General features: G+C 41.6%; 3 protein-coding genes and 3 non-coding genes across 7 annotated transcripts; 1 reads left to right on the forward strand and 5 right to left on the reverse strand.

Annotated features, from left to right (window-relative positions):
- Nucleotides 1–40: 40 nt before the first annotated feature.
- On the forward strand, nt 41–2,443 carry rpl28 (ribosomal protein L28). 2 transcript variants are annotated; one of them, XM_047569301.1, is made up of 5 exons: nt 41–81; nt 598–685; nt 1,578–1,701; nt 2,072–2,190; nt 2,308–2,443. In XM_047569301.1, exons 2-5 carry the CDS (start codon nt 605–607, stop codon nt 2,395–2,397), a joined length of 414 nt encoding a protein of 137 aa, XP_047425257.1. In that variant the 5' UTR covers nt 41–81; nt 598–604; the 3' UTR covers nt 2,398–2,443. The 2 variants fall into 2 exon arrangements, with proteins under 2 accessions (XP_047425257.1, XP_047425256.1); XM_047569300.1 differs by having other exon boundaries at nt 58–121.
- A 2,935-nt stretch (nt 2,444–5,378) lies between these two features.
- On the reverse strand, nt 5,379–20,697 carry pdcl (phosducin-like). The gene is made up of 14 exons (XM_047570460.1): nt 20,530–20,697; nt 20,327–20,410; nt 16,954–17,070; nt 15,238–15,378; nt 15,011–15,154; nt 14,472–14,653; nt 13,336–13,419; nt 12,271–12,517; nt 11,623–11,909; nt 11,125–11,272; nt 9,577–9,920; nt 7,177–7,360; nt 6,732–6,913; nt 5,379–6,442 (listed from the first exon to the last, which is right to left on the reverse strand). The coding sequence occupies exons 1-14, from the start codon at nt 20,534–20,536 to the stop codon at nt 5,879–5,881; spliced, it is 2,715 nt and encodes a 904-aa protein (XP_047426416.1). The 5' UTR covers nt 20,537–20,697; the 3' UTR covers nt 5,379–5,878.
- A 2,690-nt stretch (nt 20,698–23,387) lies between these two features.
- On the reverse strand, nt 23,388–23,460 carry trnar-acg. Its single transcript has one exon. It is a non-coding gene; the product is annotated as a tRNA-Arg (tRNA).
- A 1,098-nt stretch (nt 23,461–24,558) lies between these two features.
- On the reverse strand, nt 24,559–27,758 carry rpl37 (ribosomal protein L37). Its single transcript, XM_047569180.1, has 4 exons — nt 27,648–27,758; nt 26,753–26,888; nt 26,171–26,255; nt 24,559–24,669 (listed from the first exon to the last, which is right to left on the reverse strand). Exons 1-4 carry the CDS (start codon nt 27,648–27,650, stop codon nt 24,600–24,602), a joined length of 294 nt encoding a protein of 97 aa, XP_047425136.1. The 5' UTR covers nt 27,651–27,758; the 3' UTR covers nt 24,559–24,599.
- Nucleotides 25,411–25,490, reverse strand: LOC124997178. Its single transcript, XR_007110936.1, has one exon. It is a non-coding gene; the product is annotated as a small nucleolar RNA SNORD72 (small nucleolar RNA).
- On the reverse strand, nt 26,976–27,055 carry LOC124997179. The gene has a single exon (XR_007110937.1). It is a non-coding gene; the product is annotated as a small nucleolar RNA SNORD72 (small nucleolar RNA).
- Nucleotides 27,759–27,805: the final 47 nt, after the last annotated feature.

Consider the following 27,805-nt stretch of genomic DNA (forward strand, 5'->3'; position numbering starts at 1 on the left):
TAGATTTGTGCGCGCAAGAATTTCTTGAAGAAGTTCCGTAAAGCGGTTTCCGCTCTCTCCGGTCCTTTCCTCCGCTAAAAGGTAACGTGGTCGCTTCTCCAGCTAATAGCCGGGAACAAAAGTAAATTTGTTTGCTGTTTGAAACTGTATTTATAATCACAAAGTTTGACATTTGTGTTGTGTTTATCGTTATACACCACACTCCGAAGCATATACCCATGTTCTATGTAGAAATAGAAAGATAATCTTATATTAGCGTGTCGTCCTAGTGAGGCCTCGCCGTGCTGCCTCGTCCCCCGTTTTGAACATTCAAGCTAATGTTAGCACCTATGCTAAACGTTAATAGCCGCTTTATTTGTTTGTTTTTTTTTAGTTGTCTAGCGCAAGTGTACTTAATGTTATATTATGGCATTTGAGTTACCATTTCACAATTTTCAAAAGGCAGCCTTCATCTTGTGAGATTAACCGAACGCGTTTAGCATGTGGCTAAGATCGTTTGTAGCTAACGTAACTGACGTCTGTCAAGTAACGAGTGGCATCTGTCTGTAACTATAAAAATCTTTCTGTAACATTTTGTCATATTTTTATTTCTTCCAGGTTCATCATGTCGTCCCATCTGCAGTGGATGGTCATCAGGAACTGCTCCAGCTTCCTCATCAAGAGGAACGGACAGACCTACAGTACTGTGAGTACACTGATGAGACTGAAAGATCAACCCGAAGCTACACTCAACAGATCCCACGAGTTTTAACACTGATGAAAACAAATGCATTCTCATATAAATAGTGCACTAAATCTCTTTTTCATTGCTGTTGTAGTGTTCTGTTCATACTTAGGCACAGGAAAAAAATTTATTTAGCCCGAGTACCCTGAACAAAATAGGTTGGTTTGATTAATAGAAACATGTGTTGGTACAACAGTGTACAGTTCAGTAGTACTAGTAACTTCAGCTTCCGAAATGAAATGAATTGGCAAGATTTAGTACTGCGTTAGAATGCATCTGTGGTCAGTAGTGTACCTAATGAATTGACAAGTTGATGTAAAGTATATTAAGTTCGAGGGGCTATTTCCTTTAAGGTGGGCTAATGATCATGTTGTTTCTTTGAAATTTAATAATTGGTGGTTTTCCAAAGCTACAGCTTGACTGTGCTTTGTCTGTTATGTTGTAGAATACCTACATCATAGATAGATGGATGCAGCGTGCTAAAATAAGAATCATTTATTTGTGCAGTAATAATATGGAAAGAAATTGCAGTGAAATGAAATAATTTGTAGCTAATAATCAAACAACCATGTGCAAATAGAAAAGTCCAGTGTCATCTGTCACATAGTTACAGGCGGATGGTTTGAGGCAGGGATGATTTCATGTAACGTTCTTTGAGACGACAGTGGAGTCTCTCGGGGAAGGTGCTCTGTTGTCTGTCTATTGTGTGGTGGAGAAATTATGTGTTACGAGCTCTTGGCGTGTACTACAGCTTAGTTTGGATCCTTAACAAGATTGATTAATAAAATTGATAAGCTGCTGTTGAGTTAGTTACTGTCAGTGGGGTCATATCTGTTTAATGTTTCCATGACAGGAGCCCAACAACCTGAAGTCCAGGAACTCTTTCCGCTTCAACGGTTTGGTGCACAAGAAGACTGTAGGAGTGCAGCCAGCTGCCGATGGCAAGGGCGTCGTCATTGTGCTCAAGAAGCGTGCAGGTAAACATATTTATCCAATTCCATCTTAATTTCCAAAGGTCTGAAGGAATTCTCACTGGTCTAAGCACAGCAGCTTTTTGTTATCTGCTTCAGAATCATTGTGTTCACACATCTGTTCTAGTTATACCAAGAAGTTCTTGCTCCAAATTATGTTAGGCATGGATTCAAATGGCTGCTCTCCAGTAGATGGTGTGTGCAATCACTCCAGGATCTTGAGTTGAACCATGAGTTATAGAGGAGCTTGGCATTTAGATTGATGGAGGGATTTACTTTTATTTATTTTTTTATGGGCGGTGTGGTGTTTTTGGATCGTCGAACTTCTTGGTACTTGAGTTTATTGGAATACCGATTGTGTTTTCTTTTCCCACAGGCCAGCACAAACCTGCCACTTCTTACGAGAAGATCACCATTAACAAGAACTCCCGTGCCACTCTCAACAGCCTGAGGCACATCATTCGCAAGAACAAGTACAGGAAGGACCTGCGCATGGTGAGATATACCTGTAGTTTTAGACGGCAAAATGACGGCTTCACCTAAAAGTTTGGTTAATATTATCCTTACAGGTTTTTCAACAATATAATTTTAAGTCTGCTTTGTGTCCTTTAGGCTGCCCTGCGTCGTGCCAGTGCTATTCTGAAGAGTCAGAAGCCTGTTGTGGTGAAGAAGAAGCGCACCAGGGCTACCAAGACAGCATAAAATGATACACATGATAAAATAAAAGATTTTTGTTTGGACAAAAAAACACTCCCATTGTCTCAATTCTTAACCTATGTGTGATTTTTTTTTCTTCTAATATTTACAGTAGACAAGAAAACAAAGCCTTCAGACAAATAGTATGAAAGTAGGGAAAATGTAACTTTTTAACTGCACTAAACATGGAACCTGCTCTAAACTGTTTAGATTTCACTGCAAATAGATCCCAAAGTGGGTACTTGGATTTTACTGACCTGTTGCCATCTTTGCCCCTTCCACCTCCAGAGCACAAGATGACTTCAGAAACTTGTGCAAGTTTAATTGAAATCCAGAGAATGTTTGAGGGACTAGAAGTGCAGCAGTACATTTTGTATTTGTCAGAGAGTATGCAGGTCACTGGTTGCATGAATACACAGTTTTGTGTTCTTGACCCTGGCTATCTGGGTGACACAGCTCTGATGAGCGTGTCGCTGCTGCACGTGGCGGAAATGAGCTGCAACAAATTAAACAAGCTGGGAGGATTTCTGACCGCTGATGTGAATTGATTATCTGGGCACCCAGCTGGGACACGGCTCACATTATTAGCCCTATTTCTAATGGCGTTTTGCATGAATCCATAAAGATTTTTGCACAACTCCCAGTGGTATACTCTCAGGTTGTGTGTGTGTGTGTGTATATAGCTTATGAAAAAAAATCTTTACTGTTATTTAAAGCAAATCATATTGGAGCAACCAGCCTGCTGCAGCCGCTGATGCGGAAACATCGGATAGATTTTACAGCATTGGCAGTTTTCCACCCGTGGCTTTGGAAAGAAAGAACTGTCACCCTCCCACATCTGTCGAGGTTAAGCTGATCATTACTGTAGTCGGGCACAGCTCTTTCACGAGGGGACTCGGACAGCGAGAGGGACGTCGGGGACGACTGTGAAGATGTGATGCAGTCCGCTATGAGGGGACCGAAGCCTTCGCTTTTCTTCTTGCCGCTCACTCTGCTGGTGCTGGAGGGCCGGAGCTTCGAGCTGCAGGACACGATCCACGCGCTGATAGAGGAGAACATCCAGCTCCACGACCAGCTGGAGAACCTCACCCAGGCCCTCAGGGAACTCAAACGCATGCTGTGGCATCACTCGAATGGTAGAGCCCTCTTGGGAAATTTCTATAAACACTGCAGGGGAAAGTGTGCTGGAGGTATTTAGTGTACGACTCATTAGGAAGATCCCAATCTGGGCGCTGCAATGCTTTTAGGTGTAAATGTGAGAAAACAAAATAATCCGGTTATTTACTTTTAGAAATACAATAAAAATGGTATAAAAATGTCTTTAAAATGTTATGTTTAGGTTTAATAAATAGTTATCTTAGGATGTTTTTGCATTGAATTACTTCTCCCCTAATTAATTATATTTATATTATATTTATTTATATTGTATTTAATTTCTTCTCCTCTTGCATTTTTTTTTTTACATATTTTATTTATTTACATCATTAAATTGCATGCTAGTTTTATATTTATTCTCATATTTATTTCTTGTATTTCACATATAACCTGGAAAAAAAAAATGAATCACACAGATCTCAGGACACACGGGATGTTAAAAATGAGACGGATCCAAATGGGTTTTAGTCGTTCAAGGTCAAAACAGCTTTTTCCTCATGCTCATCTTCTCTTTGTGTCTCTTAATCCTTTCCTAGCTGCGCACTCTCAACACAAACACACAGTTTTACTTTTCTCACTTCATTCGAGGCCCAAATTATTATTATTAATACATTCTTTTCTGAGGTATTTTTTATGCATTCTGCCATAGGGATGCAAAAAAACACTATTTATTTATTTTTTCATTTATTTTAATTGTAGACCCAGATCATCACGAACACCACGAACATCAGAATGAGGACGTTCAGCGTCTGTGGGACGAGTGGTCAGAGCACGGTGTGTATCTCTGCAGCACAGCACGGGGGCACTACCATTAGCTGGCATTGATTTCTGTTTCTGTTAGACTCACAGGTCACATCAGCACCGTAATGAAATGTTTTGATGAGCATACATCAGCTGAACTTAAAAAAACATCATCATTTGTGAGGTCACATGTGTCGTTTTCTCTCCCCTCCCGCGCAGGCATCAGCGCAGAAACCCATCTGCTGCTGGAGCACACGTTTTGTGGACACGACCTGCACGACTCAGCTGCCTCCCCCCAAAAAGAAACGACCCCCCCGCTACTGCTGCTGCTCTCACCCTGCCTCACCCTGCTGCTGATGAAGCCGCATTAACCCAGAACTGTTGCAAGTTTCTCACAGCCCACAAACTGCAAGCGTGCGGTTTATGCTGTTGTTGGGATCGGCAGCACCTCTGGCTCTTTCTGATGGTGGGGGGCGATTATTGAGCCGACCGGACTGGACGAGTTGACCCGTCCGTCCGAGTTAGAGTTAGACAAGTCACCTCCACTGAACTGGAAACCCAAAGCTGGTGTATCATGACAGACTGAGCTGAATTAAAGGAGGTTAAAGACGGTGACCTGTGTAATTAGTGGCCATTAATTGAATGCAGTGCATTTGTTTTTATAAATGCTACCTGTGCTTAACCCTAAATGACTAAAATTATGTTGCTGTTACACACTGTTGCCGTTACAACACAGCGAGTAACAACTTGCTGTGTTTTGTCTCCTTAGGAAGCTGCAGCCATGTTGTTGGGGTAAATTAGTGAACACTTACCGGAATATGGCAACATTAACATTCTTTAATAACTGTGTTTTTTGGCAACCAAATACGTTTCGCGTTTTTTATTCCTAATGAGAATGTCGACGTCTTTAACTGATAAATGCTCCACCATGTTAAGTGGTTTCCTGACAGCATTGTTCTTTCGTTCATTAATTTGTTTTTTTTCCGCTCTCAGAAAACAAAAGCAGTCTGTGGTGGTTGGACAGAGGCCATCAGCTTCATCTTTCTGCAGATAAGCTCCTATCTTGGAAAGAAACACAACGCGCAGCAAAATCCAAGCACTTTACAGTTTATTTTCCCACCACTATTTGAAATGGTACAGCACATATAAAAGTTATAAAATTAACTAAAGGTCGGTTCGGGCTCGAGGTTTTATATATTCTGCAGTGAAACATTACAGGGAAACAAAACGAGGAAATGTGTTTTAACACAACAAATAAATAAAGACAAAAAACAAAAAAAAAAAACATACGAGATCTACAGCATTGTCACTTGATGCTATATAACAACATGATGTCCATAACAGCTTATTAAATATAAGTCATGTTTACTATGGAATGATAAAATGAAACCCACTGGTGTCTTGTGTGTGTTCATTTTTGGTTCTGCTTTGACGCTGGTTGTGTGTTGATGTGTGAGTGTAGTAACATGTCTATCCTGGTACAGTCTGTCATCACTACAGGAGGTCCACATATATATAAATGATCTAATAGTCCATGCAGACTTCGTACCCATGATTCCCAAGCATATAAAGCGTATCACATGTCGTGGCTCTAGTCTATATCGAGGTCAGAGTCCTCGTCGCTCACGTTGCTCTGTATGATGGCTCCGTTGCGAATCGTCTTTGCCACGACGGGGGACTTCTCCGGCAGCAGGCCGTACTCCTGCAGCAAGGCCTCCAGGTCCACGGCGAAGAAGTCTTCCCCGAGTTGGTCCGTGAGCCGCACAAAGTTGCCGATCAGGTCCCCTCCTTTGTAAACGAGCAGGGCGGGCAGGGCGCTGTCCCTGAACAGCGCGCTGGTACTGATGGCCGAGCTGCGCACGCTGCAGAACTTGACCAGCGGGTATTCCTGCGCCAGGCACAGCAGGCTGCCGCTCATCGCCTCGCAGCCGGGGACCTCCGGCTCGTAGATGTGGATCATGACCAGCGTGCTTTTGTCCTCTTTGTCCAAAGCCTCCAGGAAGTCCTCTCCGCTGCTGAGCTCGTAGACCGTCTCGAAGCGCTTGCCGCGGCAGAGCTGCCGGCGCATCTCTTCGATGCGCTGCATGCGGTAGTGCTGGAGGAAGTCTTCGTCGTCCTCTTCTTCCTGGAGCATGTTGTACTCCTGCATCGTCATCTGTGGCGCAAGAAGACACATACAGGTAGTTAAACATACAGTTTGAATACCATACTAGCTAAGACTAAAATGAAAAATTGAGACTTCTTTCTATCAATTAAATATACAACTTAGTTTACCACAGATGAAAGATGCTAGACTGAGTCTGTCAAAACACAACTAACACAACTTCATATATATGTTGTTTAATCCATATAATTAATACTGTCATGGAAGACCACTAACAAGTGTGGTACAACCTTAAGCCTGGTAGGATGGGAGCGTTTTTTTTAGCTCCTGTTGCACTTACTTTGCCCTTGATTTTGTCTTGCAGCTCCTTCTGTTTCTCTTTGTCTTTTTCCAGGTCCAGATCGGAGCGGCAGGTCATCGACAGCTTCTTGATCAGCCTTTCCATCTCTTTCTTCTGCTCCTGCTTCTGCTCCACCTCCAGCTGCTTGTACTTCCTCCAGTCATTGATTACGCCCTTGGGTCCTGAGATAGAAGAGCCACTTACTTAAAAACATTCTTGAGATTATAGACTGATGGTTAATGTGATATTAAATCTATGTTTTATCTGAAATGTTTTGTAAACTCTAAAAAGACATTACTCTTATTTCTTGACTCACACAACGTGATGGCACTCCCTTGCACTTGTGACTCCAACTTTTTCCACTCCATACAACTCAAATACATCCGTGCGAAGACAAAATACAAATCGCGTGGTTTTATTTGAGTACACCTGTTGTTGCCGATACCTGTGTTGACGGCGCTCCCATCTGCGCTGTAGTCGATCTCGGGCTCATTAACACCCGCGTCCCTTATGGTCTTCTTCTCCCCGTCCTCGTCCTCATTGTCGCTGCCTTCGTCCTCGCTGCTGCTGTAGTAGTACTGCAGCTTCTCTCCCAGGATTTTGTCATCCAGCGTAGTCATGACGACGGCTCACCTGTGCACGGAACAACACCCAGTATTACCCGGTGCGTGCAGTCCTTATTTACATGCACCTTTCAAAACACCCAAGGACACTGTACAAAGCAAGATGGGGTTTAAAAACACATCACAGACATCAACAACATTAAAAAAGGACAACTTGCAGTGAAGCACCAATAGCAGCTGCTTTTTCTTTAATAATTGTGCAGCTTCATTAATAAAAACACCTTCAGATTAACAATACTTATGTCATAATACTCTGAAAGAGAGGATTAGAGGACAGTAGTATAACACTCCAGACTGACAGCTTGCCAAGCTGTCACAGGTCGGATAGAAAACGCGCATGTCAAAAATAGGACATCTAAACTATACACGGCTTATAGTTAAGTGTGTCAGTTTATTGACAGAGAGACCTTTAATGATGCAACGATCCGTGTGTAAACTAGTCTGAATGCACAGATGGGGGGACACAAGGACCAGACCCCCCTTTACAAATCCCTTTCGTTTTGGCAGTGGTACAGTGCAGATCCTTTGTTTGGTCAGCGTAAGATGTAGTAACCATTAAACAAATGTGTATTTCCACGGTCTTAAAATATGAAAATGTCATGCCATGCAAACTAAGGCCTAAGGAGCACTTAGCTGACGTTAGCTAGGCTAGCTGTGTATTTCAGCTCTGACAGAGAACTGAGGTAGCAGTCGTTAGCAAGTCCCGAGCTGTTAATGCTGTTTCCTCGACTGCCTACTAGAAAAGCGGCGAGTACAAAATCCAATTAGTTTGTTTAGGTTTGTTTAGGTAAGTAGGACACAAGAGAAAAGAGAAGCAGGCATCGCCATCTCACCTAGCTAGCATTCCTATGCTACTTCCTGTGATAATATTAGGAAGCCATAAATCGAGCGGACGTTAAAATTAACTACAGATTTAAAGGCATGCAACATACAATTTATTCATATCACGTCTTCGTAAATAACTGGATTCCTACCTTGATTTTAAGACCAGCTGACGTTAGCAAAATGTCACCAACTGTCAATGTTCGCTCCTCCAGCTAATCTGCTATTTTAGCCATCACGAGCCACGCCCACGGAATACGATGCATTCACAGTTCACGGAGATTTACTATTTGTAAAAAAGAAAAGTAAACAGAAAAGATATTTGGGGATTTAAGCAATGTATGTAACAACAGAACACCTATTATTGTCTTTCTAATTGGTATTTCAAACGACTGTATATGATTGAGTAATATTCTGGACTGCCGTTCATCGATTTTACTGGGAGCACATGAAGGCAACACGTATGGCTTGTGGGAAGTTACTGGAAGAGCATTGTGGTGCAGTTCCCAATTCCATTACTAGAGGGCGATATTACAGCGAGTTCTATTGCTCCAACAAACTGCAGCCAGCAACACACCTGCCAAGTAAAATATTTTTACTTATTTTCTTTAGGATCTTCTCACATGGTGGGGCAGGGAAATCAGTAACAGGATATGGTTCACCCTTCCTTTAAATATTACAAGTCACAATATATTCATAGTAAGCACAATCGTTGCCAGATCTTGTTAAAAGGTGTCTTTGGATTTATGTGTTGTTTTTGGGGCTATAAATACTAAATGTATGTCTTAATCCCTTTGAACCGCATATTCTAACTTCTGTTACAATAAGGTTTAATGGGATTTTAAACTTCGTTGCACATCCTGTTTGTTAAAACAACAGCCAAAGTATTGGGTAAGTCTTTCTCCTTTTACCGTCAGGTTTCAGTCTCGAGCCAAAATAAACGGCAGATGCATTAGAAGCAGTGGGCGAGAAATCCATGTGGGAATGGACACTCATGAGAGACACAGAACAAAAGAGAATGAAGGAGGAGGTTCCAATTTAAATGAATGGGCAACAGTCCACTTGATGTCTATTGTTTTATTTCAGCGAAAGTTTACATGGTATTGCAATTGAGAAACAAATCTATGGACAGTGCATATGTTTATTACTGGACAGTGTAAACATGTATTTTAATAGTATTTCAGTCTTTGGACACAAAGCATATGACAATAAAAAAACACATGTGTATATCCTCATAGGTGCGTCTGTTCAAGTGTAAGACAGATAGCGAGCAGGTTATGGGAAAGGCAGATCTAATTTTGAGCTCTGAGTCCTGTGTGACTCTCCAGTGCTGTTCAAACAAGCATTACCGCGTTCATTCTTTAGCAGCCACCTCACAAAATGTAACCCCTGAGGTGTCATAGCTCACCACCATTTTTCCTTTGTTGTGATTTCTCTACCGTTGGCACGCTGAAGGCCACATGAGGACACGTCCTGGTGTTCTGACACACCAGCTTCTTGAGCGTGGCAGAGTTCACTATGTCGAAGCCCACTTTGCCTCCGAACGTGCTGGGCTTCCAGTAATCCGGAGAGCATATAGGGTTTCCTAGGAGGCCTTTGAGGGAGAAGGGGGCGCCCATCTCCACCATGCTTTCCCCAAATATGGACCCGGGTCGGGTTTTCTCCAGCATCAAGCCAGGATAAAATTCGAGAGCGTCAATGTCACCGTAGAACTCTTCGAGCGTGCTGGCGATCTCCTCGTTATCTGCAAAAGGTAACGATGCACAGTTTATAAAAGTTATATATATATATATATATTTTTTTTTTTTTTTAAATTCAGCCACGCTTGCAGTAGGAATCTACCATAGGGATCTAAAAGCTAACAACTCTGATTCAGATGGAAACATCTCGAGTGTTGGACAGATTATCGTGGTATTTTCTGACATGATCAGACAGTGAAGACATATGATCTCTCTCTCCCCATAGCAACAAGGTTTTTCACTTATCTGGGGAAATATCTCAACATGTAAGGATTAGGTTAAGGTTTCCAGATGAAAAAAGTCAAGGAGTGGCTTTTTGTTGTTGTTGTTCCCCTGTGCTTCTGTTCTGCTAAGAACCTGGTCGTTAAATGTTGAGATGTATAACAACGGAGCTGGACAATGTAGTTTCATCTGCTAAATCGGACGTATGTGGGTGTAGAATCCAGTCATGTGATTAGTTTTTGATACCGTGCTGCGACATAAAGAAAGGTTGGGGAATAGGAAACTCCCAAGGCACTGGTATAAATAACCAAACTGTAAATATATTCTCATCTGCTGCCATGTATTTCAAGTGATGAATCGTAACGATTCAGATTATCCCCTGATGTAGATTATCAAACAATTACCAAAGACATTCATGTTCCCTTCTGGATGCCGTTAAATCAATTAACATTCAATTATTCCAATGTAAAGTTAATGACATAAGTAAATGACATCAGCCTCAACTGTGATTTGCATTTAGCACTAATTAGCTGCAAAGCTAAACTAGAATCTTGCATGCATTGTGCCAATTTTCTCAGGAGAGTGTTGTGAACCTCTTTGAACCTGGTGTGGATACAATTAGAAATATGCATACCTTTGTGGGGCAAGGTAGCTTACGTGACATATTTTCTAGACAGTTTTGAAAGCTAAGACTGATGTTCATGCTTCCCAGAAGCTTTATGAGATGTGAACATCTTCCAGCAACACTTCCCGTACGTCTCAGTCATTTCGCTCAAAGCACCGATGCACGTTTGTGCAGCCAGTCACACATTTCATGTAAAATGCGTGCTACTGCCTGAGCGGACGCCAAGCAACAGAGAACAGAGCAGCATTTATTCCAAGAGCGTATGTTCAGCTGCTCTCGTGGAGCTGTGAAAGCTGTAAATCATGTTCTTCTGAGCCTGAACCTCTTGTTGTGTGGGCCGCACGCTGAGCCGGGCGCCTTACCGCTGAATTCTCTGAATGAAGTGTACGGCTTCAGGTTGAAACGCTTCCTGTACTCGTTGAAAGGCTGCACGCGGAGCTGGCGGGACTCCTTTATAGCTCCAACGGCCACATGGGTCACCACGGCATTGATATTGTGGCCTCCGCCAATCTGTACGGAGAAAAAAAAAAAAGAACATGGAAGACGTATGCACACACACACCAACAGAGTCGACAGTTTATATTTTATCTTCTTATTACAGGTTTCAGGTTGCTAGGTGATGCTCGGTAAAATGTTTTACTGCACGTTTCCTTTGTTATGTTTCTTGTTGGACCATGCGCTGGCTTATAATAACTGTAATCACGATAAACACTCCCATGGCACTGCAGCAGGAAACTGTTAAACTAGTCGTAAAATCCAGAACCAAGCCCACACTCAGATTCATGTTTCACCTTGCGAGAGTTAATCATAACAAGCTCCAAGTAACTTATAAATGGTTATTATGTGACATGGTTACTTACCTGGCCTGCGGGTTGTCGAGTGAAGGCCTCCACCATCTTCTCCACGCCGTAGTGCGTTAGGACAGATGTGTTGAAGATGAACTGCGGGTACGTCAGCTCGTCTCCGTTGATCAAAAAGCTGTCGGGCATCAGAGGGTGCCAGTGGTAGAGCTGGCTGAACTCCAGAGCGATGCGGTTCCCATATTGGAAGTTGGTGTTAAACAGCAGGGTGGGATCGAACTTGAGCTGAAGGAAGTATCCACTGAGGTGCTGCACATACTCCTCTATCACTATTCGGATCGTCTCACCTGGTGGTGGGGGCGTAAAAAACGCATAAGAACATCAAGTGCACACATTAAACATGGAGGTGCTGATAATGAAGCTGCAGCCGGTTAGCTTAGCTTTAGCATTAAGAACACACTTCGCCTGAAGGTGAGAAAATCACCTCTAAATCACACACATTAATATGCAGCGTCTCACTCTTATCTTGTTTATACACTGTGGAGTTGCCAGGCAACCAGCATTGACGGGAAGCAAAAAAAAAACAAAAAAAAAACATGCAACCTGACATGAAACAACAAACTTAAGACATGTGCATGTCTGTTTTCTCCTTTAATGTTGTGCAAGAAAAACCAAATGAAGATAATCCTGAAATGGTCTCGGGCTCACCAATGATGATGAGTCGTGCAGTCTGGAAGAGCTGCTCATCGTCCCAGTTGGGGTGCTCTGCTTTCAGGATGTCACAGACGCGGTTGTGCTCCCTCAGCCACAGTGTGGCGTACATTCCCAAGCCGGGGAGGAGTCCAAACACTTCCTGGCCGATCGCAATCTGACTCTCAATGGGGACCCCGGGAGGGTAGCTCATCTTCACGGCCGCGTCAGCCACCGTAGGGGGGTACACCTCTCCATTAATTAACTGATGAGGGACGGGGAAACGACTCTTTGAAACACAGACATCTATGGCAGATCAACCATTACTGCACAGAAAGCGTAAATATCGACAGCACAGAGTAAAACTGCATGTTTCATGGAGGAAAATCCCACTCCTAAGCAGTTCATTGTTTACTGATTAGAATATAATACAATCAAATATTGTAGCCTTCCACCAGAGATCATCATTGTTTATGGAGTCTGGCCAGTGGATTGTTATGATCCTCCTCAGGCAACTTTTGATGAAAGATTGTACATTCATCATTGTGGTATTTGTTGTCCTCCAAGTCTCCTCCAAGTACCAACTTGATGTTGGAGCTAAAGAGTTGGAGCTTGACCCGCTGGGTGATTTCTTTAGAGCTCCAGATGTTCTTGAGTTGGATGAATGCCATTTGCCTTGTCCTTCTGTGTTCTATGTTTCTGCAGCATATGTATGTTTCTTACAAGTTGGGGTTGCTCGCCCCATGCCCAACCTTCACCCATTTCTGGGTTCGGGATTGTTTTGGGGTTTGTCCACTTCCCTAGCCTACAGACCTCCAGGTAACAGATTGCTGTGTCATACCACGTGAGACCAGACGCATTTGTGTAAAAATGCTTCCTGTAGGAAAATATTTCAGACCAGCAGCGCGAGACAGGAAAAAACACTAAAAAGTATTGCACATTGTTATAAAAAAATATTGCATAATGTTCACTATAGCTTATAATTCAACTGTGTTATAAGGTAATGTGAGACACAGGGTGGCTCCTTCCCTCCTTAATTTCTGTCCCACTGTTCTGACAGTGGCTGGGAAGAGGCTCTTTTACCTGATATTTAAGTTTTCCATCTCTGAGAAGCCTGAGCTCGAGCTGTCGTTCCAGGTTGTCTCCATAAACGTGTCCCGCATCCACCTACATGAATGATAATGTTGAGCAAGAGAATTATTTTTTTTTATTATTTTTATTTATTTATTAATTTATTGCATGCATGCATCACAACATTTTCTACTGGTTGAGAGAGGAATTAATGCAGTAGATTGACTAAGGATGGACTATTTTACTGTGATGATGAGTGTGTGCATGAGTCTATGTTACCACTGTCTGCTGATGTGGAAATCAGGGGATATTTACAGCTCACAGGGGGGAAAAAAAAGTAAATGCTTTCAAAATGAAATGAAGAAATAGACAATTACGGCTTCATTTATTTTGACATATTTATTCCTATTTAAACTGCTATGTCTGGAACGTTAGCGCGACCGGCTACCGTAATAACTGTAGTCTGCGCGCAATGTTTTTTTCCCCTTATTCATAAAAGGCTAAAATTGGTGACACTTTCGGGGACAGCTTTAGCCGGTGGACAGGTCGTCCAAAACTGGGACTGCCCCCAGATATAGGGGACGTCTGGTCACCCTAAAAAAACAAACAACCTAGAAGGCACCTTTTTTGGCACAAGTCCTTTCATTCTACCCTCTACCGCTTCATTTCTCGGACCTTTCCATTGATGAGAAGCGCTACATTGAAAATGTCCGGTCTGAAACAGTGTCTCGTGGCGCAACGTTCCGTTCTCAACGCCGTATAATCAACTACACCGGTATGCCGGTATACTAAAAAAAAAATCATATAATATCGACAAAGAATACCGGTGTGTAAAGTGTAAAATTCTTTTTTATTGGCTAAGAACATTAAGTTCTTTACGAGTTTTCCTGCCAATACTTCACCTTTTCTTTTTACATGAGATAAAGGTATTAGTAAGTGAGAAATTAGGTGCTTCCCTTTGTGTCTTTAAGCTAAGACAAGTTAGCAAAGCTGATAGTGGTAACTTCATATTGACTTCACACCAATATGAGGGTGGTACTGCAATCTCACACGTCTTCTGATAATAATCAGACAAACGCTTTCCCTAGTTTAAATTTGACTCTACCCATTATAAAATAATAATTTCAGAAAAACTGCAGCTGACTAACCCCGTGTGCCAGAGCTTTTGTGTAGCCCACACCCATGCGATTGTAGGTCTTAAAGAACTGGTGGGTGAAGTGCTGCGCGAAGAAGGCGAACATGAGGTTGGAGCCCTGGGGATCGGGCCTGAACGTCCTTCTCTTCAGGAGCTTCTCAACCAGCAGCACAGGGTCGGGCAGCCCAGCCTTGCCTGAACAGGAGCACCACAGCGTCACAAACAACACAAGGGTGAAACAGACACACGCCCTTTAGTCATAATACTGAGGCAAACACTACTGATACAGCTGACCCACCGCACTGCGCCTCTAAACCATCCAAGGTCAACAGTGACAGTGAAAGATTTTCAGTAGTGGAAAGAAGATAGGTTAAATTTACTCATGTACTGTATTTAAACAAAGTTTTAAGGCACTAGCATTACATTTATTACATTTTAGAGACTAAAATTGGCCAGAAATACAGATTAAAGTGTTAAGCTGTCATTGAATTTAAATTTTAATCTGAATTTACGGGCTGGGTTTATGGAAAAATGTGCCTTCTTAAAGCCAACCTTTGACCCCCAGAGGCGTAGGACAGTCCTTGGGCACCGGGGGCAGAATCCGAGTGTAGTAGCTCAGATTATAGTACGACTCCCAGCTGAGGTAGTGATAATCGGAGTTGTAGGTCGGAGGGCTGGGGATCAAGTGGGACCTCACTGGCGAATGAGACAAGAGCATAGTTAGCAGATATTTATCGAACATGAGAAGAATTTCTTTGAATGAGCCGCCCGCTGCAGACCTGTTAAAACCACACGCATGAGGCTGTCCCGGAGGAAGGTGGAGTTGATGATGTTCCAGAGCCAGCGGAAATGGGTGAGAATGTAATGCACTGTGTCCGGGCTGGGCTTCAAGAAATGTCGCACCCTGGTCCAAACCTCAGCTGTGGTGGGAGCACGAAGGAGAAGAGAGTATTGTTGTTACAAGGGATAAGGCTAGCTGGGGATCTGGAGAGGAAATTACAACTACATTACAATGGTGTTACATCATTTTCAGTAAGGATACTTGGCAGGCTTTATCTTGCTTTTAAGGCCTGGATCCAGAAATCCAAATTGCAACTCACATCTCCAGAGTCACTGAATTACAGGATGACAGGAAGTGAAAACGTCCCAGGACCCCAAAAGTATATTTTGTCTGTCAGCTAGATCATGCTTCATGGTTTGAGAGAGCTTTAAACTATGAGCTCATGCTTGATCCTGGTTTTAAAATGAAACTGCTGGGTTGAATGAAACACAGCATTTTGAAACATTACCTTAAGCTACGGAAAATATCTGGTACTCCACAGACAAAATGATTTATCAATTAACTGAGGGGCAAATAACTCATGTTGACATATTTTACTCCACTCCATTTCAAAACAATACTTTTAAAAACACAAATGCTAAATATCCTGACATATTAAATAACAACAAAGGATTTTTCCTTCTCGTGTTCGGTATTCATTGAAGACATAATCATCAGATTAAATGGTGGTGAAAACATTTGAACTAAAAAAAAAAAAAAAAAACATGTAGTGGAGTCGGTATTTTACACCGATCAGCCACAATATTAAAACCGCTGACAGGAGAAGTAAATAACATTCCTTGTGACAGTACAATCAGTGTGTTTACATTCAGAGCTTAATGTTCTGGTGGTGGGAAATGTTTGGATCCGGCATTTGTGTGGATGTTACCACCCACTTAGACCAGACCAGACACAACTAGGAAGTAGGAACCACTCAGAAAACATGAAGAACAGCACAAGGTGTTGACTTGGCCTCCAAATTAACTAGATCCCAAATTGATCGAGTGTACGTGTTACGATCCACAGACCTATATTAGGCAGCTGGTCATAATGTTATGCCCTTTGGCAAACCAGTCAGTATGCTGAGCTAAGATAGTAGCTTCCTTTCTAGTCTAGTTTTTAGTCTATATCTGGTGCATATATTTAAATGTTCTCATTTCACAACTATTATACCTCATAATGATCTCAGTTCACGGGTCAGGGAGCCTTTTACTTTTCGTAAAAAGTGAAAATACTGTTTTATGTCCCATCTTTTTCTTTTTTTTTTGTCTCTGGCTCATCCTTCCTTTCTCCCATTCTGTCCCTTTTCCCTTTTTGCACAATCAAGGCAAAGTTGAATTATTTTCACGCATGATGTAACTGTCAGCCACATGCGTCACATCCAATTAAGACTGCGTGAGGGTTTCTCTGTTAATGAGAAGCAGACCAGCAAAAGCATAATGGTGAGGTCACACGGCTCTGATCCAGACGCTGCTGGCAGTTTCTCCTGTTCCTCCAAATATCCTCAAAATATTTGGGTCTAGACGTGAAGCTTAAGCTTCGTGATCCAGGACATGTGCTGCACTGTTTCCTGGTTTGTCCCGTCTTACATACAAAGGAATTTTCCAGATTCCTCAGTTGTACAGTGATTGCAGAGGATATGAGGAGAGGCTCAGCTCAAGATGAGTGGACTCACGGACTGTGCAGTTTTCTCCATAGTACCCGGTGCGAGTGCAGTCACACTCATACTTGTCCTCGCTGTAGCGTACACACACACCCCAGTGCTGGCAGGGGATATAACAGCATGGGTTCACTGGGAGGAAAAAAAAAAAAACAACACACGTCAAACATCCTTTGAAATACTTACACCAGCTTTGGAGCGGCGACACAGAGAACAGGTCAAATATTGACTTAGCACTGTTTCTGAATGACTCTGATTCCCACATAGTGATTTCCTTCCCCCCCTCCCCACACTAAAACCACGTTTTCATTTCCATTGTGCAATAAAGAAAAGTCACAATTTGGAGCATTGTGGGCGCTCTTTTATTACGAAGTACATCTACAAGAATTTAGAATTTCACAAATAATAATAATTGCCACATAAGAATATGAGAATCTTGAAGCTTAGATCCGTTTAGATTCAGGTGGAATCATTGCGGCCTTTTTTTTTCTGTTGCCACAGTCTAACAGCAGATCTCAACTGAAAAAATATCGTACTGTCGCTTTAAAATTATCGTATTTTGACCAAGCTATTGTGCGCACTAAAACAACTTGATAAAAATCTTGCTCTGGGACAGCGGATTCAAAATCAAAGCTATTCTAAGTGCACGGAAATGCAGTAACCTAATGAAATGAATGAAACAACTCCTTCATTCATTGTCAGCCACATTGTTCAGAACTGTATTACACAGGGCTGTCACTTAAAGTGCGGATTATGACTTTCTTGTGATCTGTTGCCTGAGGTAAAAACTAATGATGATCCGAATAAGCTCCACTAAAATAAACATGGCAAACTATCATATATTTGCATAATGGCCCGTGACTCAGGTGGTAGACCGGGTCGTCCATTGTTTGCAGGCTCAACATGCTTGGGCAACGTCCTTGGGCAAGACGCTGACATCGAAATAGCTCCCAGTACCTGAATGTTGGTGAATGAGTATCAATAAGGAATAAAAGTCAGTGTATGTATAATGTGGCAAATGCGGGTTCAGCCCGACGTGATCTGGTTTAAATTTTAGGAATGATACGGACACAGTTTATTTAGCTTAACGAGTCATGTTGAGTTCCAAAATCTTGCACTGACTTTCATGTATAAAGCAACAGCTCAGTGATAATTTGCTGCTCGCTTCGAATGCACTTATGTTGAGTTGCATCCTCCCCAAATTACAATTTCTTTTCATGAAATCATCGGAAAATAATTAAGAAACAGCTTGATGGAAAGCAAACATAGCAAGACCCTAAAGCTCAAACCTCTAAAGGCCTCTCAGCGTCAGTAATAGTCATTTGTTTGGGCAACACTTGTCTGTTTCTGATGTGTTTAAGCTCCAGGCTATGATACAGCCAGTCGGGCTCCCGTCATCTGATTTGTCACCAAGCCTTTAAATGCTAAGCAAATAGTCACTTTTAGGATCTTTCTTAGTCAGACAAAATTGCATGTGAGGAAAACGTTTCATCGTGAGAAGGCTTTTGTTCCCGCACAAATGGAAAGGGGGACTAATTGCCAAAATTACCGACAAGACGCAACTAGCCAGTTAGAAAATGAAGCCCTCTCAAATCAAACACTGATGACAAACAGCAACACGTCGGGCATTCCTCCAATGTTAGATTCATGCTTGGTTTAGAGCAAGATCAGGTCACGGATTGGTTGAGTATAGGAAAAATGAGATACGGGAGCTGTGGGATGTGCCAAGCGTTGCAGTAGAAGACTTTGTTTACATGTGAAGAGCAGACATGCCCCTTCCAGCCCTAATCCTTCTCTCTGCCTGCGGCACGCAGAGGAGATCAGCATCACATCTGACCACTTTTTAACCTGCAGACTGACTACAGGCTAAATCTGTGGGTGTCAAAATCATGTTAGTTCAGGAGAAATGATCAAGAACATGACAGCATAATAACCTATAAACAGCAACATCTCCAAAAATTTTCAATTTGTTTTAGTGCTGGAAAAAAGTACTTTATGAAAGCGCTTCATGAGCTGTCCTTTCACAGAACATTTTTTGAACATTGTTTTAAGAGGAATAATTGAAAAAATGACGTGCTGGTCAGACACAGGAGTTGTTTCAGCGCCAGACTGACTACAACAGGATGAACTACAGAGCGCCACCGGAAATCATTCCCACCTGTGGCCATCAACCTCCTACAACTCCTTGCTCTGAGTGTGCGTACCCATATTTATACCGCAATAACCCATGTTGACTTTATTTTCATATGCTTGTACACATTTCCTTATATACTATCGGACTCTGGACTCACCATGTGCACTCACTTCTGTGCAATAACATCCTGCTGCGAATTCAATTTTACCCAGCAACAAATCAGAGCGCAGGTTCATTTATGTTTGTACATATTGTTAAATATATTTCTTATATATTTTTTACATTCGTGCGTGTATTCTGACCATAATTGGCTACTTACTCTTACTTATTCTCATTGCCTACATTGCTCTTTGTTCTTAACACTGGAGCTGCTGTAATGAAAAAGTAATTTCCCCCTGGGATCAATAAACCAATTCTGATTCTTTCTGAAAAAAAACAAACAACTAAAACTGTGGACAAATTAGGAATAATAGTTACTTTTATTGGAAAAACCACAGTCGTTTTTGTACTCTGCAAATTCATGCTGCGGGCCCCATTACGCCCTCTAACAGGCTTGTTTAGGTCCCCCGCCCGTGTGTTTGACACCGTTTATTTTTTTCTCCCCGGGCTCGGTTTAAACACCAGACTAAAAGCCCTGCTGCCATAATGACGCAGTATTTCGGAAATAATAAGACTTGGCTGTGTCTGAAAAGCTGAAATCGGATGCACAGAAGGAGAGGGGTGAAAAATGTGCGTGGGTTTATAATGTTCGCCTGAGGGCAAAGTGGTATATTATGTATATAAGACATTTGAAGGGGAAATGCAGACTGGCTGGACAGGTCAGACAGGAAACTTCTGCAAGAAGTTCACTGCAAGAAAAACGCTACTTTTACAGCTGTTTCAGTGTTGACTGCTCAAATCAGACTGTGTTTCGCTTAAGTGGACATGCAAGGAAAAGATGCAAAAAAAAGAAAAAGAAAAAAAGATCCAAATTTCGGAGAAAGTGAAGTGTTCCCTAAGTGCAGTGTGTGATGTCATATCCCAGGAACTGGCCTGTCAGGGCCTGCCTTTGTTATCAGCTTTAAAGGAATTCCTAGCAGCCTATAATGCCCATGCTCAGAAGAAACCCAGATTAAACAAGCAAGATAATGAAAGCCCACGCCTGCATGCTCCTCCTTCCAAACACTGCATGCATTTCCTGCACCTGTTAAGACACCAGACCCCCCAGAATGCAAGGTAAATTATACGTGGTGGTGCAGCTTCCCGCTGACTGACCTGTGCTGGAGGTAACTTCATCACCCCGGCACACAGGCTCCCGCAGCAGCACGAGGAGAGCGCACACTGATCCTAGGACAGAGGCTGCAGGGAGAGGGCGGACATCAGTTTGCGGTCCAAAGCAGCACAAATTGAAGACCGGCCCCCACGTCTGTGCCCCTGGATCTTTGAGGGGCACCAGCCGGGGGCCACGGTGCACTTACCTCTCATTACAGCAGCCTCAGTTCAGGAGACTTTCATTCCAACTAGTACGACAAGAGGAAAAGTGCAATAATCCAGGAGATCTGGGTTTCGCTCAGAGTTGTGAGGAGGACATCCAGCTGCTCACAGGCAGACGGTGAGAATGACAGAGCTGAGTGCTGCAGACTGACCCACACCACGCCTCACCTACCTACCATTACAGGGGGAGAGGGAAAGTGGGACGGTAACTTCCAGTTCGTTGTTGCCTCCTGCTGGTCGCTCAGGACTGAACATCTACATATCTCCACAGTAAATCAGATTTTTTCTTCACCCACAAATTTCCCTACTCAGAAACAGGTTATGGTGCAATCCCACCTCTTTGCTATTGATTTATTGCGACAGATTACACAACCGTGAATGATAATAATGACTGAAGGAAATGTTGCTGAGCGCATTTCATACAGGTAAGATGAGATATTGTGACACTGAATTAATCATCAAAAGATCAAAAGAAGGAGAAAGGAATGATAGAAAGTGTGACATACCGATGTAGGATTTTAATTTTGCTGTAAGCACTGTAGGAACATCAGTTGGTATGGGGGTGGGAGTCTGATCTAGGTGGGTGGTGCGTGTCTAAGCATCCCATTACAACATTGTATTTCCACTACATGGAAAACGCGATTTATTGGTTTAGATTACTGGCACACACACAGTTTTACACGCGTTTGGCAGTTTTTGGAGATAAGGCACCCTGTAGAGGTCAGGAATGTCCCATTCATGGCAGCCCATCCAGTAGTTAGGAAGATATTTCACTCTGAACCAAAGTGGTCGGCCAGTAGTTAAGCTGTCAGCATAACTTCCCCTGCACTGAAACCACTTTGACCTTTCCCGCTTTCTGTCCGTTGTTTCGTTGCAAAGCACATCTGAATCACATTACATCGTGCGTACTTTAATGCCATTGGAAATGATTATGCACAATTAGTTTAACCGCGTGTTTTTTTTCCCATTGCTGTAAAATAAATATACTTTTATATATACACGTCGCAGCTGTTCATGCACAAGACTGGAAACTCATCTGCTACTACTGTAAAACTAAATAAATAAAAAAATCTACAAGTATGTTATGTAATTTGTAATTTTTCCATTGAATCAACGCCCTTAGCAACTTCTAAACAGCCGATAAAAGAGATAAATTGGAGTCAACTCTGTGCATCATTCTCTCAGAGGTAGGGGAGTATTTTAGCAGCACGAGGGAGAAACCATGAAGTATGTAATCAGAAAACGCATACTTAACGATTGAAACCACACTCCCCTGTCAGAGAGAGGTCGCTGATCGACACGCGAGATTCCCCGAGAGAAAAAAGGGGGATTACGTTTGTTTACGGTGCGCAGGGAGGACGGAGGTGAAACGCAGGTTTACGGCGTCTTATGAATCATTTAAGATATCAAATGTCTGCTGACTGGAAACCAACGGCACTTTCTTCAGGATACCAGACATTAGTCTCTCCGCAACAATGGGTTTATTATTTATTGTATCTGATCATCCACTGAAATGTTGCTGCTGGTTTGCCTCCACACGAACTTTTCCAGCTACGACCATTAAAACCAGACATAAAAAGAAAAACGACTTCCTCACAGTCGTCTTCTGAGAAGTTTCTTTGTTTGGCCCTGTGTAAATATTTAGCCATGTTTTGTTGTTGAGGATGTTTGGAAACCATTTACTTCCAATTCATCCTCCAGCTTCACTTTTTCTTTCTTTCTTTCTTTCTTTTTGTTTTGCTATGTAGATAGGCAGGGATGTGCTGTTATCTGCACTGCAGGGTCCTCTGAAGGTGGCACTGTAAGTCGATGCTTGAAAGGTTCTCACCAAAAGATGTAAACTATGCTGCTAATAACTTAAGTCTGTGTTCATTGTGAGACAGAGGAGCTCTGTCCAGCTGCAGTTTGGAATCAGTTCAACGCTCAAGTAAATCATTTTACAAAGTTATTTCACAGAAAATGTGCGGGTAAATATTCATTCTTTTGCACAAGAGTGTTGGAGGGAAATATGTGGTGTGATATTTTACTTGTGAGGAGGTGGTTGAGAAAGTCCAAATAACTCAAGTGGAAACATAAGCAGCCTGGTGTTATAGAGATGAATTCCACTAGTCCACTAGTGTTTTTTCAGTAAGTCACCAATGAGGCTATTTCTTTCTGATGAAAGAATAACTGGTGCAAGCAAAGCAGTTCTGGGTTCAAACACTCTGGAGTTTCCATGTTCTCCATGAGCAGCACCAAGTTCCTGGGTGAGCACGTCACAGAGGAACATTCCTGGGCCACAAGCGCTGCATCACTGGCAAAGAAGGCTGGACGGCGCCTCCACTTCCTCCTCAAACCTGAGGAAAGCCAGGCTTTATCCGCTGTGAGAAAACTGAATTCTGTTCCTGATCCGGCTCCTCTCCAGACACACTCCCTGACATCACATGCCTTACATTTCATCAGTTACATCAATATTTATACTTTTTAGCCTACTTTGTATATACAGACTATATTTTATACTATGTGTGTGTGTGTGTGTGTGTGTTTGTGTGTGTGTGTGTGTGTGTATAGATATATATATATATATATATAGGGCCAAACAATGTGTGTGTGTATATATATCCTCCTTTTTATATCTGCACATTTGCACATTTTATGTTTACATTTTTGTCCTTTGAGGAATATAACAATAACAGTAATTTCAGTCAGTACATGTGTTGACAATAAAGGGTTTTCTGTGGCTGCTCTGGCTTGTCCCAATAATCAAAAAAATCTAATGAGTGATCTCACAGGTGGAAAATATCTTTCTGCATTTGGTTCAGTTTCTTTACATGACAGTATACAATAATGCCTCAAAAAAGAACGAGCTAGCCAGGAGTCGAACCTAGAATCTTCTGATCCGTAGTCAGACGCGTTATCCATTGCGCCACTAGCCCGATAGAAAAAAAAGACTCTTTACGTCATTATAGACTTATTCTCCTTACCAGGTCCAATTTTGCTCGCAGCCTTCAAACCTTGGTGCTTGCTCTCGATGTTTTAGAGTTAACTTAACGCGCAAACGAAATGGATTTCAATGTTTCAGGGTAACTTCAAAGGAATTCAATACTCGCGATTTGGATTGGCGGGTTCTCACCGAGATAATATAATTGACATAATTTGTCCCTTGTTGCTTCCCGTCCAACATAAATGTGTTATTTTAGGGTCGAGCCTGTTTGTTCGATTAAAATTACCCTTTTCATTGGAGTTCATATTCATATGCTCCCTATGAAATATGTGTGACTCTGCACTTGCCAATACAGTATAATTACTTACAATTAACATGAAGGTAAGTTTAATATATACAGGACCATGAAATAATTAAATGTTTTATTTTTTTATATAAAATGAATACGTATTTAATGAATTAATGACACATTTAATAAAATATTTGTGTATTTAATTCCATTTTAATTAATGGCACATTTAAATAAATGTTTAATGGTGTATTCATTCATTTAATTGCGGCACTTTTAATCCTCGATAAATGTTTTTGAGAGAACATTTAAAGAACTTAAGGTCTCCCCCTTAAGTTTCAGGGTCTTGGTTCTGTAAAACATCTTTGTTGACATTTTGATCACCACGGAGGAATTAAATCATCTTGGCTGGTTCCTGTGTAAGAGATTAATGTAATATGTTCCACTCGGTATCTCATGATTTTATCCAGCTACCTCTATTAAATACACAGAGCAGAAGTGATAGCTCTCCTGACTCCTACACACCTTTCTGAGTGCAGGTGGTGAAAGAATCCCTGACATCTAAAAACATTTCACTGAATCACGAGTTTAGATTGTAATTTCTCAACACATTGACACACCTTTGAAAACGTTTTAGTTCAGGCTCTTAGTTTTGACATTTTATTTTTTTACAAATGAACCAACTGGAAATGAATTCATCCTGTGCATATTAACCTACTGATAACAATTATGACCCCAGTCTTCAGTCATCACTTGACACACAATAATATGGCTTTAAAAATCAAGAGAAAAGTCTGAAGCTCCTGTTTAACATCACATTTATTTAAACAAAAATGTGTCTTTTAGGATGAGCTGGAGGCGGCCACTGCAGCACGTCTGGGTTTGGGGGTGGTACCTTCCCGGAAACCATTCCTGGAAAAGAAACGACAACATGCGTGATGATGTAGCTGACATATTACATTATTCTGACTCAGAAGTAACCCTAGTAAACAAACTACTGGGTTACTCCACAACCTCATCATACATTTATTCACTAAGCTTTACTCAAGTTTCCCAAAAGTCCGGTTGTGGTTTGGTGACAAATTTCCGACAATAAATATTTGTTTCTCCTCATCTAAATGGGAAAAAAAAACTACAAGTGTGTGGCATCATGGCACAACTCACACGACCTTTTAATGCGTACGCTTTTCAACTTTGAAAAATGACACAGAATTAGCACAGCAATGATGAATGGAAGATGGCTGATTTTTTGACCTACTTGTCATTTACCTGAGGTGTACATCTAACTGAGAAGTTCACTCACATCTTGTCAAAAGAATCCAATGTGAAAACACATTTGAGGTCAATCTGATATATACAGTTTTTGTGTTTTTTAGGATTTAACATATTGTTCATCTTGGAGATAATTTGTTCATAATATAGTATTAAAAGTTATTTAATTTGTGGAAAACATTAACTTTTAGTCTTATCACGGCGCTTTTGATGGTTAGTTACTGGTCATTGTGTGACCACTTCAGTGTATTTTAATATAGACTTAACATGTTATTAATAAAAAGGCTGCAAATTTGCCCCAAAGACTTAAATAAGTAGCAGCGAAGTGGGAGAAAACAAAATAAGAACCTCATCTCAATATCTTGTTTAACCTTACGGTGACGCTTTCCTCAGAGAAAACACTGATATCACGGTTGAGTTCATTTGTTCAGACATTTATTTTTCACCATCACTGGAAAGCGTCACTGAAGGGTCAAACAGGACTACACTGGAACATTTGAAGAAGCCTACCTTCAACACAGCTATGAATCCTAAGTATCTGCTCAGTTCTCCACTGCAAGTGTACAACTACAAGTGTAGAAGGATCGAGTTTCCACATATATTTAGTTTATAACATTGTGTTTATGTAGTCTTTCTAATGCTGTGGCGTTACGTGTCTTCAGTTCAACTGTCGAAATAGTTCATTAATAACATCTCGTATTTATTGGTGAATAAACTATTTTACTGAAACCATAACTAACAAGTCAATAATCATAGTGTTTGTTACAGAACCTTTTAATCTAACACGCAACTATCTACCATTACGGTTGACATATAACAAACCGGAGTAAAACATAAATAGTAGCTTCTTCCAGCAGATAAAAGGTGGAGGAGTCTTGTTTATATTCCCTGATGGAAGAACGTCAACACAAGTCACTAAAAGATCCGATGTTTGAAGTTCAAGTCGATGAATGCATTCGTTTACTAGAGTCAGGTTTACACCAAGTGTTTATCGTCAACAATTTGGGATTTCCAACTCACAAACCAACCAACAGGAAATGTTTTACCAGGACCTGGAACTTATGCCCCGGCACGAAGCCCACACAGCACTTACGGATGCCTGGCAGCACACCTAGCAACAACTTCATTCACTACATCTCACCTGAATCTGCGGTAGACGACCTTCAGGTGTCTCAGACGGCCAGTTCCAGTGGTGTTCCTCCTCTTGGCCTTAGCGCTCCAGTTGTCTGCAAAACAAACCTCTTCGTTAATAAAATAGTTTCGGCCATGCACTTCTGTGCCCGATCACATACCAATGATGAATAGAAACACTGAGCTTTACTAGTTTATCATATTGTCACAGTTAAAAGACAGCGTCTTCTCGCTCTAGTATGTCATGACTGTTTAGTTTATGCTGAAACAGGGTGGATGTAGTTTGTGCTGCTCTTAAAACTGTACGGAAAATATACATAAGTCTTGCTCACTGACTAAATGGGATCAAAATAATTAAATATAGTAGTACTATCAATTGCATTTTTAAATGAAAACACATGTGATCACCAACTCTATCTCTTAGATACTTAATACCATATTCTTCAGAAGGCTAATATTTAAAGTATTAGAATAGATTCAGTTTTACAAGTGGAACCAATGAACTGGCAAATGACTATCTGGGGTCAGCTTCATGTGTCAACTGAACACATCATGACAAGTGTTTTAGTGTCAAAATGATGATTTTTCTTACACTTTCTCTTGCGCTTCTCGGGGTAGCCACACTTGCCGCAGGAGGACTTCTGCAGGTGGTAGGCCTTGGAGCCACAGCGACGGCACAGAGTGTGCGTCTTGTTCCGGCGCTTACCGAAAGATGATGTCCCCTTCGTCTGGTAGGTAAAGAGGGAGAGGAGAGACCAGAGATCAGAACAACTCACACCAACACATTAAGAAAATAATGCCATCAAGTTAAACCAGTCTTGTCTCAGCTACGAAGAAGGAATCACAGAAAGTCATATGTTCAGACATTTGTATTTGGAAACATCACTGACAAGACTTAAACTACAAGTGACAAAACATGTTGGACCAAGAGGTGCGATAAATGAACTTAGGTAAACTATCACAGTGCGTGATAATTCAGGAGGATAATATCCGTCATCAGAAGCAAAAGCACACTAAAAATTTGGATTTAAAGCAGCTGCGTGTTGACAGTGTGTACATTTTTAGGAAACACACTGCATTAGGTAGGTAGGTAGCTAGCTAGCGATGCTAACACTTACGGAGAGCTAGTTAGCCGCTTAGCTGGCGAATAACCCAAAATGAGTTATAAGCACAAATTCTGTCTAAATTATTTAGTCTGTGCAGCCAAAGGACTAAGACTCATGTTACTTTTAATTCAGTTTGGGTTTTCAGGCTAAAATGAGTTCATTCAATACACAGCACCTCAATGCTAATAGCAGCTAATAGATGCTAGATGGATGAGACAGAAAACAACGTTTATTTTTATTAAAATGAAGTTTCATCTCAAAAATGCTTCATCCAAACAATGACCATTTTTATTCGACATCGAAACGGCAACGATTTGTGTCAGATAATCAACACATTAACCAGATGTTAAGAGATTTCTCTCCGTCAGCCTTGCTTCTTACCATTTTCGTCCGGTGGCGATGGGAAAAGAGACCGGAAGAGGAGCTCGCGCCGCATCAAATCACATCCGTGCTGCTTCCTGCGTAACACCGAAAAGGGGCCCTCCACGGAACCTTTGAGTTGTTTTAAAGGGGGAAATAATTAATCAGCGTAAGGTGAA

Source organism: Mugil cephalus, chromosome 19 (genome assembly GCF_022458985.1).
Source record: "Mugil cephalus isolate CIBA_MC_2020 chromosome 19, CIBA_Mcephalus_1.1, whole genome shotgun sequence".
Lineage (NCBI taxonomy): Eukaryota > Metazoa > Chordata > Actinopteri > Mugiliformes > Mugilidae > Mugil > Mugil cephalus.

Excerpts from the sequence above, each read along its gene's own strand:
- rpl28 (XM_047569301.1), top strand. The coding sequence starts at position 605 with ATGTCGTCCCATCTGCAGTGGATGGTCATCAGGAACTGCTCCAGCTTC. Across the intron at positions 686-1,577 it reads ACGGACAGACCTACAGTACT|GAGCCCAACAACCTGAAGTC; the intron begins GTGAGTACACTG and ends TTTCCATGACAG. Across the intron at positions 1,702-2,071 it reads TGTGCTCAAGAAGCGTGCAG|GCCAGCACAAACCTGCCACT; the intron begins GTAAACATATTT and ends CTTTTCCCACAG.
- pdcl (XM_047570460.1), bottom strand. Across the intron at positions 15,379-16,953 it reads TGGAGAAAACTGCACAGTCC|CTGAGGTTTGGACCAGGGTG; the intron begins GTGAGTCCACTC and ends CTCCCACCACAG. Across the intron at positions 15,155-15,237 it reads CATGCGTGTGGTTTTAACAG|TGAGGTCCCACTTGATCCCC; the intron begins GTCTGCAGCGGG and ends CTCATTCGCCAG.
- rpl37 (XM_047569180.1), bottom strand. Across the intron at positions 26,256-26,752 it reads CGAGAAGCGCAAGAGAAAGT|ACAACTGGAGCGCTAAGGCC; the intron begins GTAAGAAAAATC and ends TTTGTTTTGCAG. Across the intron at positions 24,670-26,170 it reads GTCGTCTACCGCAGATTCAG|GAATGGTTTCCGGGAAGGTA; the intron begins GTGAGATGTAGT and ends TTTCTTTTCCAG.